The sequence below is a fragment of the Drosophila simulans genome, chromosome 3R (genome assembly GCF_016746395.2).
Source record: "Drosophila simulans strain w501 chromosome 3R, Prin_Dsim_3.1, whole genome shotgun sequence".
Lineage (NCBI taxonomy): Eukaryota > Metazoa > Arthropoda > Insecta > Diptera > Drosophilidae > Drosophila > Drosophila simulans.
The window spans coordinates 17201539-17220168 of NC_052523.2; the positions used below are offsets into that span (position 1 = coordinate 17201539).

At 41.2% G+C, this 18630-nt stretch overlaps 1 protein-coding gene across 15 annotated transcripts in view; it reads left to right on the forward strand.

The window, feature by feature from the left end:
* LOC6728866 (tight junction protein ZO-1) overlaps positions 1-18630 on the forward strand; it is an 82757-nt gene that overhangs the window by 55404 nt on the left and 8723 nt on the right. For 9 of the 15 annotated variants that reach the window (XM_016177180.2, XM_016177171.2, XM_016177177.3 and 6 more), the window contains 3 exons: positions 11939-12108; positions 14158-15720; positions 15783-16380. In XM_016177180.2, the coding sequence (XP_016035558.1) occupies positions 11939-12108; positions 14158-15720; positions 15783-16380 (2331 nt within the window). Of the gene's footprint in view, positions 1-8533; positions 8707-9707; positions 9941-11938; positions 12109-14157; positions 15721-15782; positions 16381-17082; positions 18215-18630 lie in introns of those variants that run through there. The other 6 variants (XM_016177176.3, XM_016177173.3, XM_016177183.3 and 3 more) reach the window with 3 other exon arrangements.

Consider the following 18630-nt stretch of genomic DNA (forward strand, 5'->3'; position numbering starts at 1 on the left):
CCACTCAGATAAAAATAAACTCGCTTCAAAAGAAAGAAAAAGTCTTTGGCCAGCATCCAAGTCAAGTTGTTCAACTGGTTTCTGCTGGCTAAGTAAACGATAGCCGGTGCCCTTTGGAGACTTTGAGATTTCGATCCCCCCTCATTTACAGTGTTGTATTCTCGTTGATCGAGCGATGCGGGTGTTGGTTTTCGTTGTGTTTAACCCATTGATTTATATTGGTAATTTAACGCCATTATGCTGCAGCTGCCAGTCAGTCGAACTTTGGAAAGTTATCTAGTCACGAGGCCATGAACTGCATTCAATTGATCCGTCGGGGGCAATTGAGTGATTTTTTGCTGGGACCCTTCCCATGTTGAGGCAATTACCGTGGATATCCGTATCCATTTGTATCTGTTGTATCCATGTATCTATGTATCTCCGCCCAGTTGGTTGCCATGTTGTTGCGCATAATTGTTTGGGCCGCCAATCGGGGAAAGCCCCTTTTCCACTTTCCCCGCCCGCCGACTGCAGCTGTAAAATTGTTAATTTAGCTTCTGTCTTGTGTTAGTCACGTGAGCTTCAAATTAACTCTATTTTTTTATTTTTTTTTTTTTTTGCTGCACTTTGATGAAGTCATTCCTTTGTAATTACCTTGATTTTCTATGGCGGGTGGGGCATGGGTTTCATGTGAAAATTTGATTGAAAACAAAAGGATTTTTGGCAGGAGTGTGGGTTTACTTTTCGCCACGTTGGCATCTAATTAAGATTTTAGCCATTCAATTATTTAACTTAGTTAGTTAACATTAACCTTGAGCGTAATATAAATATATAAATAAATATATCCGATTTCGCCTTCAAATTCTTAACTCATTCCACCTGCTCCACTTCCCAAAGCCATACAAAACACACATTTCACACACAATTTACGCAAAACGATCTTATTAAGAGCCAAGATTTATTAGCATTTTGAAATGGAAATCCGAAATCAAAAGCGACAATCTAGATACAGCACATAAAACTGGATTTCAAACTGCGACTGGTGCAAAATCCCAAACAAAACCAAATCGGTTCAAGATATGTGTGGTTCATTCAGCAAAGAGTTGCATAGTTTTAAAGACTCGAAAAAATGCACAATAAAACATGTAAAATGCGTTGAGAGCTGCATTCTGTGGTGGCCAAGACTCGTTTTTTGTTTTCTTTTGGCCCCTTGCGAAACCAACTCGATGGCAGAAACAAACACTGAGCTTTGAGGTAGTAGCGGCATTGATTGGGAAATGAATGGTCACAATTTGTAGTTGTGTCTTTGCAGTTGCTGGATATACAACTTCACTTGACACGCTGCCCCAAACCGCACACACACCGCACCCAGACTCAAATTCTTGTCGATTGAATCATATTAATAAGGAGAAAACCTGTTCCAAAGCAAAGGCACACATTCTGCATACACTGGAAAATAATTACTCACATAAAGTACAATATGTATTAAAGTAGTGTTGAATAATGCCAAATGAGTACATCTTGAACATAAAGATAGTTTCCCTTTAAGATAGTTTTACTTTTTGTGCACTTATGAGTAACTTAACTTCAATCTATTCACATCAAATCAGGCAGAACCCGGGTATCCAGCGAATTCCATGCATAATCCGACACACCTGGCTCAATGCCTGTGGTTTCTTGAGCCTTTCCTCATTTGCATTCAATTAATTCCCTTTTCATGAGGCCACACTGTGATTCATACCCCACTCGCTGTCCATTGAAGTGCTCTTTCTTCTGCTCTTCCATTTTCGGTTTGATTTACAATAAATTTCCTTTGTTTCGGTTTATGCCAAATATTTATTCGTTTGATTTTTCACCATAAATATCAATATCATTTTTTTTGCCAGCTTTATTTTTGTTTATACAATTGGAAAGCTGTCGAAACCTGATAAAAGTAATTGGCTTTTTCGCTGTTTGCATTTTCTGTCATTGCATTTTCATAAAAGGGCTGCAGCGATGACACAGAATATGAATATTTAATGAAATAATTGAATTTCCATTTTTAATTTTAAATTTATTTGATATTCCTAAATAGTTAGTGCTCAATGACATCGTCTAGACAATTTAAACTAAGTGTAGGCTTGATTAGAGACGCCTCATTTAATTTCACAGTCAATGATTTTCCAGTCGCCTTCTTAAAGGTCAAAGTTAAATTTGAATTTTAAGGTCTCTGTCTCGCGCAAATTAAGAGAATTACATGTGAAAGTTACTTTCGTGGATAATATTTAACCTGAATAAACCAGAAGCAGGCGAAACATGCTAACAAGCAATTTTATATGCAAATCAATAGCCGACTGAATAAAACATCAGGCATCGAAGGGAAAAAAGAACTCCAAACTCTGTGAACGGAGTTGTTTCGCATTTTTGCCAGCATGAAACCTTTATTTTTAACTTTTTTGAATGCTAATTGAAAGTGTTTATCAGATTTTATGTTGATTCGCTTTTGACCGTCTTTCCAATCGAAATTTGAATACAAAGATAAAGCCAAAGATTGATGGTTTCGAGCGACCTATGATTCATTTGGGGGAAAAAAACCTGAAATTCGACAATGTGCTCATTGGTAAACAAAATAGAGTGTAATCTGTTTATTTGGGTTTTGGGAAATAAAAAACCAATTTGATATGCATGATATGTGGGATTTTTTCGCAGGGCCCTAAATTTATTAGTTTTAATGCTCATAATTATATAATTATTAAACATTTTGCTTCTGTTTTCTCTCTCTCTTTGCAGGTGAGTTAAACGTTCTTTTAAAACAATTTGCATGCCCTTTGGGCATTTTCGTGAGTATGAATAATTTCAGCATAATTAAGGGAGCAGGAGCTTCTCCAGACTAGTGAATGATTCGCTGCGGGCTCATTATGGCCTCGCATGATGGATGGACTTGGAGTCCGAACTCTCCCATGCATTTTATAAGCTAGTCTATTGGTGCTGGGGCGACGGGTCATTTGGGTTCAGTTCTTCACACATTTTCCACTTGACTTCCCCCGGGTTGAAACGAGATTCCATGGGATTGCACTTTTTCATTGCGATCGCTTTGGTGCACCAAACGAATCATTGATGCATCAAAGGTGTGGACATCAAGCCTACACTGCAGAATTATGTAGTGTTTATTGTGCTGAAAATTCTGCAACCATTTTTATGCATTACACACACTGACACACTGTGTCTATGATTAATGCATTTTTCAAATACTGCACCCAAAACCCATTGCCAATTATTTTCATGGCGTTTATCTAAAGTGACACCGCAGCCATGCAAATTGCACTTAAATCGATTGCGTGGGTATCGATAATCGTCTGCGGTTGTTCTTTTTTTTATTTAAGCGATGTTGATGGTTACCACATAGTTTGCATATATGTATGTACATATTACAAACGAGTAACATTAACTATTATGGACTTTTCCAGTCTTTTTTTCTCTAAGAGATACTTGAATGCTAAGATTTCGCGTGGGTTTTGTGATCTGTTTTGAGTCGAACACTTGTTTCTGCGATTTAATTGCTGAGTGGAGAATTGCTTTTGAAAAATCGTTAAAATTATAAAACTCAATTAAAAGCCAACAAATAACGTAGGAATAGTTTACCACTAATTGCTATGGAATTTATATTTGAATGTGTAGCTATTGCATCGTTCTGTTAGTTTAATGCATGCTGTTAATCATTAATCATTAATCATTAATCATTAATTTAAAATTGAAAACCTGTGAAAATTTCCAGTTTGATTACATATTGTTATCGGAATGTAAAAAAGGAATTTCAGTTAGCTGATTGAAGCTTCAATCTTATTTACATTGCTTGATTATAGCCGTTTGTTCCTTTCAATTCGATTGACTCGATTTTCTTTTCACATTTCCATGCCACATTTTCCAGCGAACCTTTTTCCGATGGCAGGGATTTGAAGGAAACTTCACCTTTGCTCTACTTTTGCCAGTCGCAATGCACACAGTGATTAGAATGTGACACAATGATTTCGACCCGGAGACGTGTCAGTCGGCATTTTCCCGGTTCCTTTGGCACTTCATGTTTCCTTCGTGTTCGCTACCCTCACTCCTTGTTTGCCTTGGAAAATTACACACTCATTTTCAGAGTGTTTACTTTTTGCATACGGAAAGAACAGATAGTAGCAAGATGTAAGAGCCATGGAAAACGTATTCCGTAGCCTGTATCCTGTTGTATCCCATTTCCTGTTTACATATCGTTCTTATACAAAAAGAAGTGAAAATGGAGTAGGTGTTTGCTCTGGGCCATAGAAAGGCGCACAGAGCCTCATTGTGTGTTGAGGATAACACGTCCTGACAAGTGAAAGGATGCTCGAATGCTTTTTTTTTTTATCCGGACCATAACAATGGCGAGGGGTCAAAGTGTAAAGCTTTAAGGAGTAAAGCTTTGGAGGCCTAAGTTAAGTAATCTCTTTAAAATCGCATAAGAACTAAGAATACCAAGTAAGTGGTTGTAGATAAACCAAAGAAATCATGACCATTTTCTTTTTCAAAGGTATTTATCTATGTTTTTTTTTTATATATAAGCGGATTTAAAGAATTCCCGAATTTCGTTTAAACTTTTATCACTTGATTATATCCCAAATATTAGGCAGTGAAGCGAAGGTTTTCCTTCTTAGATGTTAAATCCTTTGATAAAAAATCCCTTTTTGGGCTAAGATCCCATTATCATTTGTCACATCCTTCCATCATTACCTTGGTTTGATCTTAAGATATCTTGTTTCAAGAAACACCAAATTCTGTTTGAGTTCGCCCCCGACTTTAATCCATCCTGCTCGTCTGACCCAAATAAGTTACCTAAGGTCGTTTTCATTAGAGAGCTAAAATCTATCTATAGACATGGTTGCATTGCATTCCCGAGGGCATTTCCATTTCCCATTTTCAAGTGGCACGCATGCGCACCATAACTCAAACACATGAACGCACTTTGCTGGAAACTCAAATGCAATGCGAGGGGTGTGGGGGTGGAGTGCCTAATTTATATACATACATATGTATATATAGTGTATGAAATGAAATCTAGAGTTTTGTAGTTCAAGCACGTACCACGCACAAAGCGAAAAGTAAAGAACAATAGAAAACACTCGATAAATGGGAACAGATAGAAATTCTTTCGAACAAAAAATGCCCATGGAAAGTTTTCATACACTTATATAGATATGTAGATACATAGATACTCTCGAGTCAAATTCATGCTTTCGATTGCCGCACTTTAAGCTGACTGCAAAACATTAACACGTCGCGACGGCATAAAACCAGTTAAATGCTCCCCAAAGGACAAACACTCAGACGCCTTATTTGGTCTGACACAAATACACTGGGAGAAACTAGATCAGTACTTATGTAGCTTAAAATATATAAAAACATAAGAGATACAAAACAATTTCAACTGTATTTCGCACATTCAACTTAAATTTAAACTACTATTTAGACTTCTTCGGCCAAGATTATTTCCAGTGGCTGCACAGGCAATATGCAAATTTTGTTATTGAAAAGCTCTTGGCCAAAATGGCCTCGACATGTCAAGCGGGTGGGCTGCGCCGCCCGTTCCACCTGCTGCAGCCCCACTGTTCCCATTATCCTGCCACCCACCTTGTCACTTTGCCATTACCACCAGGCCATCGTCCTTCCGTTTCGGTAATCGCCGCAGACAAGTCGTATGTCATCTACGTGGCCGCCAGGATAACGCGACCTCGACCAGTTGTCGTTGTTGTGGATACGCCTGCGGTGTCCTCCAATGATGCCACAGTTCGCTTCCTTTGGCCACCACAGCGGCGCCGAAGGGGTAAAAGCACAGTTTGATGTCGCTTAACACCCAGCAGACAAGTGGCCAACTTGGGCACAGAAACACCACGTCCAAGGAAGGACCTCTGACATGCATGCGAATCAGTTGCCGGGAAGAGTCACAGCTGCCTCACCGCATGCATTGTCAATGTGGCAACATGGTGACGCATGGTCGAATTTAAAATGTATTGAAAAATGTGTTAGCATGTAAAAAACGTGCCAAATAATATGAAAAATACTCTACTGAATTTAAAATTAATCACAAATAATAATCCAAACATTATGTGAACTCATTCGACAACTGATTTATGCTTTAGAGATATTCGATAATCTACAAGTATATATTTAGCCAGTAAATGGCTAAAATTCTTGGTAATTTGTACAACATGTGTGTATATATTTTCATTCAATGAAAAAAAAAAAAAAACAAAAACATCTGCTGAGCCACCCTAGTGCAAACAGGCCAACTAAAATCAGCTGTATCATTAAACAAGAACAAAACTCGATAAAAATCCTTAGCTTGCAAACTTATTTACTCGGATTCGTGCCTCTTGGACAAATAAAGTGCAGCTTCTAAAAGAAGTAGGCAAAAACGCGAAAAACAAAACTTTTTGGCTGCCCTGCCAACTTTTTATACAAAACTTTATCCTGTGCCGAGAAAAAAAAAGAATAAATAGTGAGAGAGGGAGAGGGAATGAGCGGAGTACTTAAATTAAAATTGTCATGGCTGATTGCATTTTTGTGCCTGTGTGTGTGTGTGTGTGTGCTGCACAAGAGTCAATTGTTTATCAATTGAGGTACACAAAACACAAAGAGCAGCCACCACTTCTCTGGCTTTCCTTTTTCGAGTGGAATGTGTTTCAGGAACCAGAATACCATCCACATAGGTCGTGTCCCGACATGTTTGCAGCCTCCTAGATACCTGAAATACAACAGATTCCTACCTGACCGATCTCACTGGGAACGAAGATACAGACTGTACAACAGGGTCAATAGAGAGGGAGAAATAGAAATAGATTAAAAATTCATTAAAACGTTGATAAATTGCGTGAGAGCGAAAGAAAGAAATAAAATGGGCTTAGTCCCTTTTTTTTCGAATCTCAGTAGGTGTTGAAGAAATCTAAAGCGATCATTTAGTTGGGATCTGACCTGGGGCATTCAACATGATTTATGCATCTGCAATGGTATATCATTGTTTTGGCCCCAAACTAAGCAATTCAATATCATCGTGGCCCAACAATTATTTGCCTTTGTTTTAGTTGGCTGGCTTTTGTCTTTTACCCCACTATTTTGGCAGCAAAGTTCACGCGGCGACAACAAGAAATTCTACTTTATAAGGAATTCCAGACTGGAGCTCTATTGTTTGGCAGCTTTCCGTGGTATTGGCAATGGCGTCAGAATCGTTTACATATATATATTTTTTTTCTATGCTGATGTGGAGTGTGCAAATGGAAATCGTAGTGCCTCGTTGATTTGCTTTTAATTTTGCATAAATATGCGCGATTCTTGAGGCGGGGGGATGCTGCCGTCAGTTGCAGTCTCGGTTGCTGACAGTCTGGATGGTGGATTACTTTACTCTACACATCTACATGTATGAATAACTACCCACAGTGCATTCATGATGAAACTTGTGTAGAACTTGGAACAAGAACCAGAAACCAAGAACAGAAAGGAGATTTTAAAATAATATTAGCGTTGAGTTAAAGCATCTATATTCGCATTTATATTCGTGCATATGGAAGCTTCACTGTTAATGTTTATCTGCATATGAAACCCTCCACCCGTGGCCCTTTTTAAAGCTGACTTTTAGCTTTTCGCTGCCTCTGAAATTCATGAATGCAGCAATTTCTGCATCGCTTGCACTTCAATGTGCAGAATTTAATTCACGGAATATTCTTGTGTCACTCGCGACTTCAGTTCAGTTCAGTTTAGCTCAGTAGTCGCATAATGGAGTGATCTCTGTGGCTCTTTCGCTCCGGGGTCTCATGTTTGTCACTTTAAACGTTTAAACGTTTAATAAGCGATCTCTTGATTGAATTAATATGCCATTGTTGACCGGCTGCACATGATCTTTCGGATTGAAAAAAGAGAGAGAGAGAGAGTTAATTGAATTGAAGTTGCCTTTCTCAAGCTATGAACTTTTCAACTTTTCAGCACTTCTCAAGTGGAAAAATCTTTGAATAGATGAAGATTTATTGCATCGATTGAGCAAGTGTTAGATTCTTTGCAGCGATTGCAGTTTTAGTTTTTTGAGTCATCATGCATTTATATTCATTTTCAATTCATGATGAAATTCCTCCCTTTGTTTGATGTGGCACATCTCCTTTGATCCTCAGCAGAAGTTCCAGACATTAAACCGGATCATAGCCCTTTTCTTTAATCCACAGATACGTTCCACACCCAAAGAGATACACACAGACATTCTCCATAGACCCGCACTTTGTGAAAAGAAACTCCAATCTGAAAATCTCTTTCATACACAATTTTATCAAATATTTTCTATTCGTCTGGCTCTCATTCTCGGTTTGTTTACATTTACTTGTTCGCCTTTCCGGCCTTTTAATTTAAAAGTGGAACCCATGCCCGCCAACACCATCCACACAGTTACGTTCATATCGCACAGACACAACAGCACACAACACACACACACATTCCAGTATTTATTCTCGTGTTTGTTTTGCGCTGCGCCTTCGTTCGTTGGATCGCGTTGCCTGCTGGCTGGCATTTGGCATCCACATCGACGAGTCCACAATCGTAGGTAAAAACAGTTTCGAAGCGTGTTTCAAGCCGTCAACGTCAACGGTTGCCGCCAGCGGACAACTGCGACGGCGCGACGTATCCAAGAGATACGACGAATATCCGTATATCTATCTGCACCCTTCTTCCTCCATCTGCTGTGTGTGTTGTGTTAGTTCATTACGAAAGTGTTAAAGTTAATAAGTTGGCTCAGCTTATTCAAGTGCGCGGTGGCATTATAATCAACAGATACTCGCGAGAGATACTAAGATACTAAACCTAAAGATACATAGCAAAAAGTTACAAGAGAAAGATATGAAAAACTCAAACTCACAATGCAGATGTTACTTGCAACAAATCTTAATAATTAGTTAAATAAAGTCCAAAATCGGTATATTTGCAAACCCTTAAAAGGAAACCCCATATAGCAACAGGAATCGCTAGGGTTTTCTAACAACCGGCAAACAGAAACGTTAGCCCAGTGCAATACGCAATCCAAGACCTAAAAGGCAATCCGTAATGCTCAGCGGAGCGCAGCTGTGAACATTTCACTTTCGGTGCATCCGACAGATACGAGCGATTGTTGCACGCCGCTCCAAATTTGCAACGCAAAGTTTGCTGGTCATTGGCTTTTGGCTCTTGACGGCAAGAAACCTTTTGCACGATGCAAATGTCTCTATAAAGAGAGAGATAGATTCGGTGTATCTATGAGCTACTTTTGCTATCCACGTAGCGTTTGTCTCGGTGTTGGTGACTATTCATGCTAATTTGCACCGAAACTTTATGGGAGTGTAAAGTATCTCCGAGAGCCACTCGATGACGCCTCGTTCAGATATTTCTTGCCAACGAGCCATTAGCATATGCAAAGCTACTTCCAATCAAATCGAATAGAATCGAATTCGCAACTGAAATCGAAACCAAACTTTAAATGGCGTGAAGTTGCAGCAAATAAGTAAAAGTTTATTTATAAATCATTACCTCAATTAGCTGGTGTTTTCCACAGATGAATTGACATATTCAACTAAACATTTCGCGTGTGTTAACAACAATTGAAAGTGACATCAGCAGCGAAACTTTATTATCGCAAAATTCCTCGGCTTTTGCATTTTATTTACTTTGTTGTGCCTTTATTATTACCATTTGTTAAAAATTATATTTATTTTCTGTGTTAGTGTGTGCGTGCTTCAAGTGCCCAAATTACGTGCATTCATATCGCAAAGCAATCAAGTGAGATTACACACTCCCTATAAACATGTCATACGAAGCCAATTAAATAGTCAAATTAATTGCTTTGATTCGCTCAAAGTGCATTGTTTGAGATACATTTCAATTTGCGGCCAAACGAAACCAAATAAAAGCAAACACGATGAAGTTTCCGGATTATGTTCCAAACAACATGTTGGTGGTAAGCAAAAACCAGGGGCAAACATCTTAGTATCTCAGTTGCTTCCCTATAATTAAAGTGATTAAGAGTGTGTGTAACTGGGCCATAAATCATTCGGTTGCGACTTAAATTATGACTAAAGAGAAGGGTGGGGTCTTAGAACCAACCAGATAAACAATCTGATGAATGCCTGCGCTGTAGCAGATGAAGGTTACTACTTAGAATCGAAAAAACTTCTTTGGCAACAAAACTTCATTGGAAGAAAACTTGGCAACGCACACACGACAAGATTAATTATGGACCATATTCGGTATAAAGAAAGTCTTTACTTCTGCTGCACACCATTAAATTTCCGACTAATTTCACTTGCAATTAAGTTAATTATAATTTTACCGCCCCCATCAAAATGCACAAAGTCGGTCAAAAATCCAGCAAACGTATTCATATATCTTCTTTCATGTTTTCGGCTCCCTCGGTTTTATTTTTGTTTTATGCAAGCCAAGCATAACCAAAGATTTCTGGGCAGATGTGGATGTGCAGTCAGTCCGATGCAAATCCATATATATGTAGATAGTACATAGCTACACCTGCAGCAGACGTATAACTTTATAAATATTTATTAGCTTTAGCTTGGCCCACGCGACTACACAAATTTGTATTTTTGTTAGTTAATTTCGTTTATTATTTATAACAGCCCACGCGTGGAATGTTACTCCGAGTTTTTGTAATTGGATGCGTTGTGTTGCGTCTGTCTGTTAAAATTAAATGTAGTCTTTCTTTTTTTTTTTTGGTTTGTGGCGCCCACCTGAGACAGGCATGAAAATTTCGCTTTAATTTTTTTGTTTTAGGGGATTGGCTGACTCGCTGACCCGCAATTGATTGCATTTTCGAATGGTTTTTTCGTGGAGTTTTGTCGAGTGAATCACGTTGAATTGAATGCAAACTGGATTGGGCAACAGCATGATGGGATTCGACTTTAATTGATTTATCTTCATTGTATATTGGATTTGTGTAATGACTGAGCTGGATCTCTCAATTGAGTTAGTCGTCCATATGGGGGAAGTGTGTCGAATTGCGATTTGGGTTCCACCCAGCACCTGCTGTGAGGGTAAATGAAGTCAAACTGAAATGATTTTGTAATTGCAGGTGGTAAATTGGGTGAGGAAGTGCGTGCTAGCCGATTGAAATCATTCATTTAATTGAGTTGTATTTGATTTTTCCAGCATTACACTTTAAATAGATTTATAAATGCAGGCATATAAAAATTCTTTCCATTATCCTATCCATTCTATCCATTATTCATAATTAAAACAGTAAACTTGAGAAGAGAAATTAAGTTTTTACCCGATCCATTAAAAAGTACATTTACATGTTTATATCTCACATTTCTAGTTCATCCCAAACATCTTTCATTTCCCCAATTCTTTTGTCCTACACAAATAGAAATATTTATATCTCTGCTGACTTTATGTATGTAGATTCAACTTCATTCGTGGCATTTTCAAATAGAATCGTTTTCAGCTTTATTTAGTTCCGCTTTTGTGTCAGGTGTCTCAGTCAGAAAAACAACAAATGCAAAGTAAACGCCACAAATTCCCATTCAGTCACAGCGAGTGCACACCCAACAAGTCCTATTTCCTTCATTATTTGTACCATTATTTTTACAACTAACCACTGCCCCCCCTTTACGCACTTCTGCTGGAACCTCTAGTGCATAAAATTGAATCGTGTCCGAGTGGCTAAACATTCATGGGTCGTTCAAAGGGCCTGGGCAACAGGTCGCATACGAGAGTGTGTAAAAGTAATGGAAATGCGGAAGTCACATGTGCATTTCCGCCTGGCAGCCGTCCTTAACAAATTTCAATTCCAATTAAATTATATTGAAATAAATTGGTAAAGGCAGCAAAGAGACTACAATTTTTAAATCATTTATTTGGTTTTTTGTTTAGTTGTATGTTTACTTTTTGTTTAAAATTCGAAACCATCTAACATATTCAATATTATTTCTCGATTTTCCAGGGTGATCGAACCACATGGGAGTACCACACGGTGGCGGTGACTCGGGTGCCGGGCTATGGATTCGGCATCGCCGTTTCCGGTGGACGTGATAATCCGCACTTCGCCAACGGCGATCCCTCGATAGCAGTTAGCGATGTGCTGAAAGGTGGCCCCGCCGAGGATCGATTGCAGTAAGTACCCTCGCGATGACTCAACAGAAGTTACTGACCCCGTAGGAAGTAAACCTTTTCAATGCATTTTGAATTATTATCTGGCAGGAAACTAATTGTTGTTCGGAATAAGTCCGACATGCTGAATAGACCCCCATGCAGGCTGATCAAATAGAAGACTATATAACCAGAACTAGTCATCCACTGCTCCAAACGAACAACGGGCATTATAAATTCCCGACATGCTGCTGACAATTGACATCGTTAATCTTGCGCTTAGAACGTATTTTTCTTCTTCTTTTATATACCCACTCCTTCAAATATAAAAACCCGAAATGCGCACACTTCAATACTTCAAACTCACGTAGAGTCGGTCCCCAAAAAGAAAAGGTATTTAATTAAACCAACGCCTCGAGAACTCGACAACTCGGTCCCTCTGAAGCTGTTCCTCTCTTGGCGATAATAAAAATTCCAAAGCGTTTTTCAATAGACAGCGCAGAGACCGTAGTGATTACGAACTTGTCATAATCTTTTTTCCCAAGAAACTATTTACCCTGGCCCAGACATGCAGAGAACTATTTTCACGTTGTCCCTTTTACCTGCGACTGCCGGAGGATTTCAAAAGGAAAATCCCGCTGCCGAGGCTGGAAAATTGTTGGCCAAGTGAGCGGAGACAAGTGGAAATTAGCTGCAGCCCAGCACATGTGTCTGTGAAAAGCTGGCTAAGAGCATGTGGGTTCAGTATGGCCAAAGTTTCGCTGTTATGCAGCTCAGTAACAAGTATACACTCAGAAAAAAATATAACTTGAGATTGAGATACTCCAAAAATAAGTTCTTTTTCTACAAACTACTTACCCACTTAATTTTGTATTAAATAAATCAAATCTTTTATACTTTTTTGTTGACTTGTGTAACAACACATTTTTCCTCATCACATAGCAGGGTTTTTCCAAACCCAACTTATGGCATTCCAAGGCGCATTTTCCGCATTTTGGACGGCTTAATCGTTAAGCCGCTCCAGACCAGACCCAATGGTTCCATCCATGGCGAACCGAAAGTAAAACGCGGCTCAGGTTGACTTGGTTCGGCTGCCGCTTCTTTCTGCACTCGTAGACAACTTAATTATGGTTATGTTTCGGCTCAGACATGCAACATAATTTGTATCATTAGGCACTTTGTCTGCCGCGACGAGAGCAGAGCAACACACACTTATTGTATCTGTATCTAAAGTATAACATTCTTGTCGTTAATTCGTCATGTGCTATTTACTATAACATTTTTACTTTTCATTCCTCCACTTCAGTGTTCCGTTCCAAGAACGGGCCGTAATTGTTCAGGCCAGGCCTGTACAAATAAACCAAGTACCGCCAGAGCTATTCCTCAGAAATCCATGGAAGCCGCTTATAGCAGACGCCTCGATTCTCCATTACTTCCAGTCTAGTCATGCCGCAGAACTCAGACAATTGCCGGTTTATTAGCGTATGTTTTCAATCCGAGTCCAACCTGATTTCACTTCAAGTTGCTGCGGGGACTGAGAGTGAGAAGTCTGATCTTTGCCTGTCCGATCGCATTGCACTCAATGATCCGAAACGAATTGTATTTGCAGCTGAAGTAGCAGCGAAGATATATCAGGTGTGCTACTGTTTTCAATACCCTGTACTCAACTGTGACATTGAGTAAGTCCAATCAGGTGATGATAGTAAACCACTTGAAAGTAAATATTCACGATAATTATTTATTCAGGTCAATATGATAGTGTTTCTAATTATTGAATAGCTGATATGATAACTATGTATAGTGATCTTCAAACTATATTTCCTGGGTATTTCCAAGTTGCAACTATCCCAAAATGTTACCTTAATTATGGCTGCAGGTCTAATGACTGTGTAGAAATGGACAAGGTCGCTTCTAATGACCTGCATATAAACAGAAACTTCTGTTCTCCTAGTTTGGTCACGATTCGGTCATTAGGGCAGGGTTTACGATCTACCCGACAATTACTTGGCCAAGCCAAGTGATCCATATTATTATGCCTGGCACTAAACCCATTTCTATTACTCCTCTTTGCAGAGTCAACGATCGGATAATCTCGGTGAACGGCGTCTCCCTGGAGAACGTGGAATATGCCACCGCGGTGCAGGTGTTGCGCGATAGTGGCAACACGGTGCAATTGGTGGTCAAGCGTCGCGTGCCCCTCAATCCCATTAATGCTGCAGGTGCAGTGCAGCATCAGCATTCACACAGTCTCAGTTCGGTTGGTCTAATGGCCAATGGAAGTGGAGGAGTGGCACCAACTCCCCTGACGAGTCTGAGTCAACCCAACTCCCTGAACTCTTCCCTGGTGCAGAATGCCAGCAGTGGTCAGCCCATCAAGGTGACCCTCACCAAAGGCGGAAAGAAAGATGACTATGGTGTGGTGCTCGGCTGCCGGCTGTTTGTCAAGGAGATCTCCTCCAAAGCTCGCGAGCAACTGAATGCCAATGGTTATAGCTTGCAAGAGGGTGACATCATCACCCGCATCCACAACACCAACTGCGGGGATACGATGAGTCTCAAGGAGGCGAAAAAGATCATCGATGGCTGCAAGGAGCGATTGAACCTAGTGGTTCTAAGGGACATTACCAACCAAGCAGCTGTTAGCCAACTGAATCTGAACAATTCAGCCAGCCACCAGGCGTCGGGAAATATATACGCCACGCATCAGCCTCAGGTATCCGGATGTAGCAGCAGTAATAACAATCTTGAAGATCCATATCTGCCGGGCGGAGCCAGTTACTCCTCGCAGAATCTGTACGTGCAACCTCCAACGCGCACCTCCAATGGTCCCAATATCAATGGCAATGGGCTGAACGATGAAAAGAGTAACCTCACGCCGCGTGGTCGCTCCCGGGGCCCCATAATGGATGGAGTATCCTTGCAGCAGTTGGATAGACCCGTAACACCGACTCGGGGCAGGAGTGCAGCCATCGACGAGCCGCCACGTCCACCACCACCAAGGGGATCGAGCGGTGGAGCGGCCCAAGAGGATTTCTACAGCTCCCGCAGGCAATTGTACGAGGAGCGTCAGAGTGCCGAGCCGAGATTCATTTCCTTCCAGAAGGAAGGAAGCGTAGGCATCCGGCTAACCGGCGGCAATGAAGCTGGTATTTTTGTGACTGCCGTACAACCAGGATCTCCAGCATCACTGCAAGGTCTAATGCCTGGCGATAAGATCCTCAAGGTCAACGACATGGACATGAACGGAGTGACGCGCGAGGAGGCTGTGCTCTTCCTGTTGAGCCTCCAGGATCGCATCGATCTGATTGTGCAGTACTGCAAGGAGGAGTACGACGAGGTGGTGACCAACCAACGTGGTGACTCCTTCCACATCAAGACACATTTCCACTGCGATAATCCTTCCAAAGGCGAGATGGCCTTCAAGGCGGGCGATGTTTTCCGGGTGATCGATACCCTGCACAATGGTGTGGTCGGATCCTGGCAGGTGCTGAAGATCGGTCGGGGTCACCAGGAGATGCAGCGCGGCGTAATACCGAACAAGTCGCGGGCCGAAGAACTGGCCACAGCCCAGTTCAATGCCACCAAGAAGGAGATGAATGCCAACGAATCGAGAGGCAACTTCTTCCGGCGACGACGGTAAGTTCATTAGTCTTCTCTAAAGAAGGAATATTTAATAATTTTTATTTATTTACCAACAGTTCGACGCACCGACGCTCGAAGAGTCTGTCCCGCGAGAACTGGGACGATGTGGTCTTCTCCGACAGCATTTCCAAATTCCCCGCCTACGAGCGTGTCGTTCTGCGACATCCTGGCTTTGTCCGACCCGTAGTGCTCTTCGGACCCGTATCCGATTTGGCCCGCGAGCGATTGGCCAAGGATTTCCCCGACAAGTTTTCGACTCCACTGCAGGATGACGACAAGTCAGCCGCAACAAGTGGAAAGTGCCGCATCGTGAGGCTCTCGAATATACGCGATGTGATGGATCGTGGAAAGCACGCCCTGCTGGACATTACGCCCAATGCAGTGGATCGTCTCAACTACGCGCAGTTCTATCCGGTGGTGATCTTCCTGAAGACAGACAGCAAGCACGTGATCAAGCAGCTGCGTCACGGACTTCCCAAGGCGGCGCACAAGAGCTCCAAGAAGCTGCTGGAGCAGTGCCAGAAACTGGAGCGCGTCTGGTCGCACATCTTTAGCACCCAGATCGCGTTGAGCGACGAGGAGTCCTGGTACCGAAAGTTGCGCGATTCGATCGATCTGCAGCAGAGCGGCGCCGTGTGGATGTCCGAGTCTAAGGTGAGTCTTTTCGTTTTCACATCCGGATCTCAAGTCCATCCTAGTTGTTGTCTGAGTATTGTCCAATGTAGTTAGTCCTTAAGTCTTATTAAAACCAAAGCATCTATTGGATGTCGTGACTCCATTTGATAACTTCGTAATGTCTAACTTAACGATGTCCTAACTGTCCAAGCGGGTGATGGATTAATAACTGTAGGTTTTAGGAGAGAAATATTTAATTTCGAAAATTTTAAGTTTAACTTAACAACACAGAAACCTTGTTTTGTTTTCAACACTTAAGTAGGTATCAAAATAAATGAAAAACCAGTTTGGTTTTCTCCTTGCTTTTCAGCAAAACTTAGAACTATTTAGCATCTATTAGATCAATTAACATGTAAACACTAATGTACATGAAAACTTTAGACAACAATATTAAATATAATATCAATATCAGTTTATTTGATATAGTTTTAGTTATACCAATGATATCCCAGCCCAATAGTTTTTTCCAATCTTAAATAATCTGATTTATCGAATGGACTCCTTAACTAATTTGAAACCCCTATAACTCTATAATTTCTACAAATGGTTATGGTCAATATTCTAATTTTTACTTTCGATACTTTTTCTTATTCGTTTTTTAAAACACACAACCACACACACACTTACAAACATGCCCATGATTGTTGTCAACGAACCGTATAAAAAAAAACATATTAACAGTTCCCCGATTCCCCCACCGAAATGTTATTCCCCCCCTACATCGCCCAGCCATGCAAGTTAGCTTGTTGCCGCCCCATATCATCTACCTCAGTGCCACGCTACTCGCAGGATTTGAATCTGAATCTGAACCAGAATCCGAGTAAATCCTATTCGCTAATCCAGAACCAGGCACACACCCCTCCGCCGCCACGCCCACCGCCCGTGGGTTACGCCCACAGCCAGAGTTTGGCCGAAAAGCCTCGAGATCGCAGGTCCTATACCATGGTGCCGATCATAAAGCCCGCTTCTTCGATGCCCAGTGGTCTGGCACCTCCAGTGGAGCCTGCTCCCATGATGCCACTAGACGATAGTGTTCTGGCCATGGACGGGTCCAACTCCCAGTATCATAGTTCTCAGCCAAATCTAATGAGTCAGAGTTATTTGAACTCGAATCTAAATGGTGGCAGTACGAATGCCGTGAATCAATCGAATCACTCAAACACCATGAGGGGCTTTCAGCCCGGACCATCGGCAGTCAGCCGCTATGGATTGCGGACCAATGCCCAGGTGGAACGTAGGACCACGCCCTACTACTACCACGAGCTCCTGCTGCAGAAGAATCTCTTCGATTCCAGTCTCAATCTTCTGCCCCAGCAGCAGCAGCAGCCGGATCTGGCCAAGAGCAAGAACAGCAATGTGCAGCTGGAGCAGCAGCAGCAGCAGCAGCATCTTGCAGATGCATCGAATGCATCCAAAAGGGCACCGATGGCCAAGCCACAGCAGCGTTTGATTAGCAATGGTCAGGGCAGGAGCAACTACTCCTCCTCGGGATCACTGAGCAATCTTCTGGGCAACGGCCATGGGCTGAGCAATGGTCACGAGAGCAGCGATGGCACTTTGGCGGATGAGGGCAGCTTTACACTGGCCTTCAATAATCTCACCAATCAAATAGCCAGTCTCAATAATTCAAGTAGCCTAAACAACAATAATTGTAGCACCAGCAGGAGCATCAACAACAACAGCAACAGCCATAATATTAATGCCAACAACAACAATAGCCATGCTAATAATGCTGATTCCAACAACAATGTTGGCCAAAGTAACGAATGCATTGCATGAGAATCGGTGTTAATTTAGTTGAAAAGGTCCAGAGAACGAGATCTGATTCTATAAATCTGATATATTCCGATCTTGGGGCACAAGTCTTTTCAACTGAATCGAATCTCCACTATCCTTCCTTTCAGCCCCTTCTTTGTGTAATTATCGCATGTAGTTGTTTATACTAAATTATTCATAAGACCCAAATCTTCACATGTAGCATGATCAAGAACAATAATATTGCGTGTAGCCCGCTATTCGTTGAATATGTATGTACATATAAATGTGTGTAATCGTGAAGCTAAAAGCATGTAGAGGTATCACAAACTACCATATAATCCAAAGCACGAAAGTTGTCATTCCAGGGTATAAAGTAAACTAATTAAACTCAAGAGATCTAAGATCTGCATTTTAACTTCTCACATTTCCACTTTGTACTCCCAACGAATGACAGTTTTCCAACTCCAAACG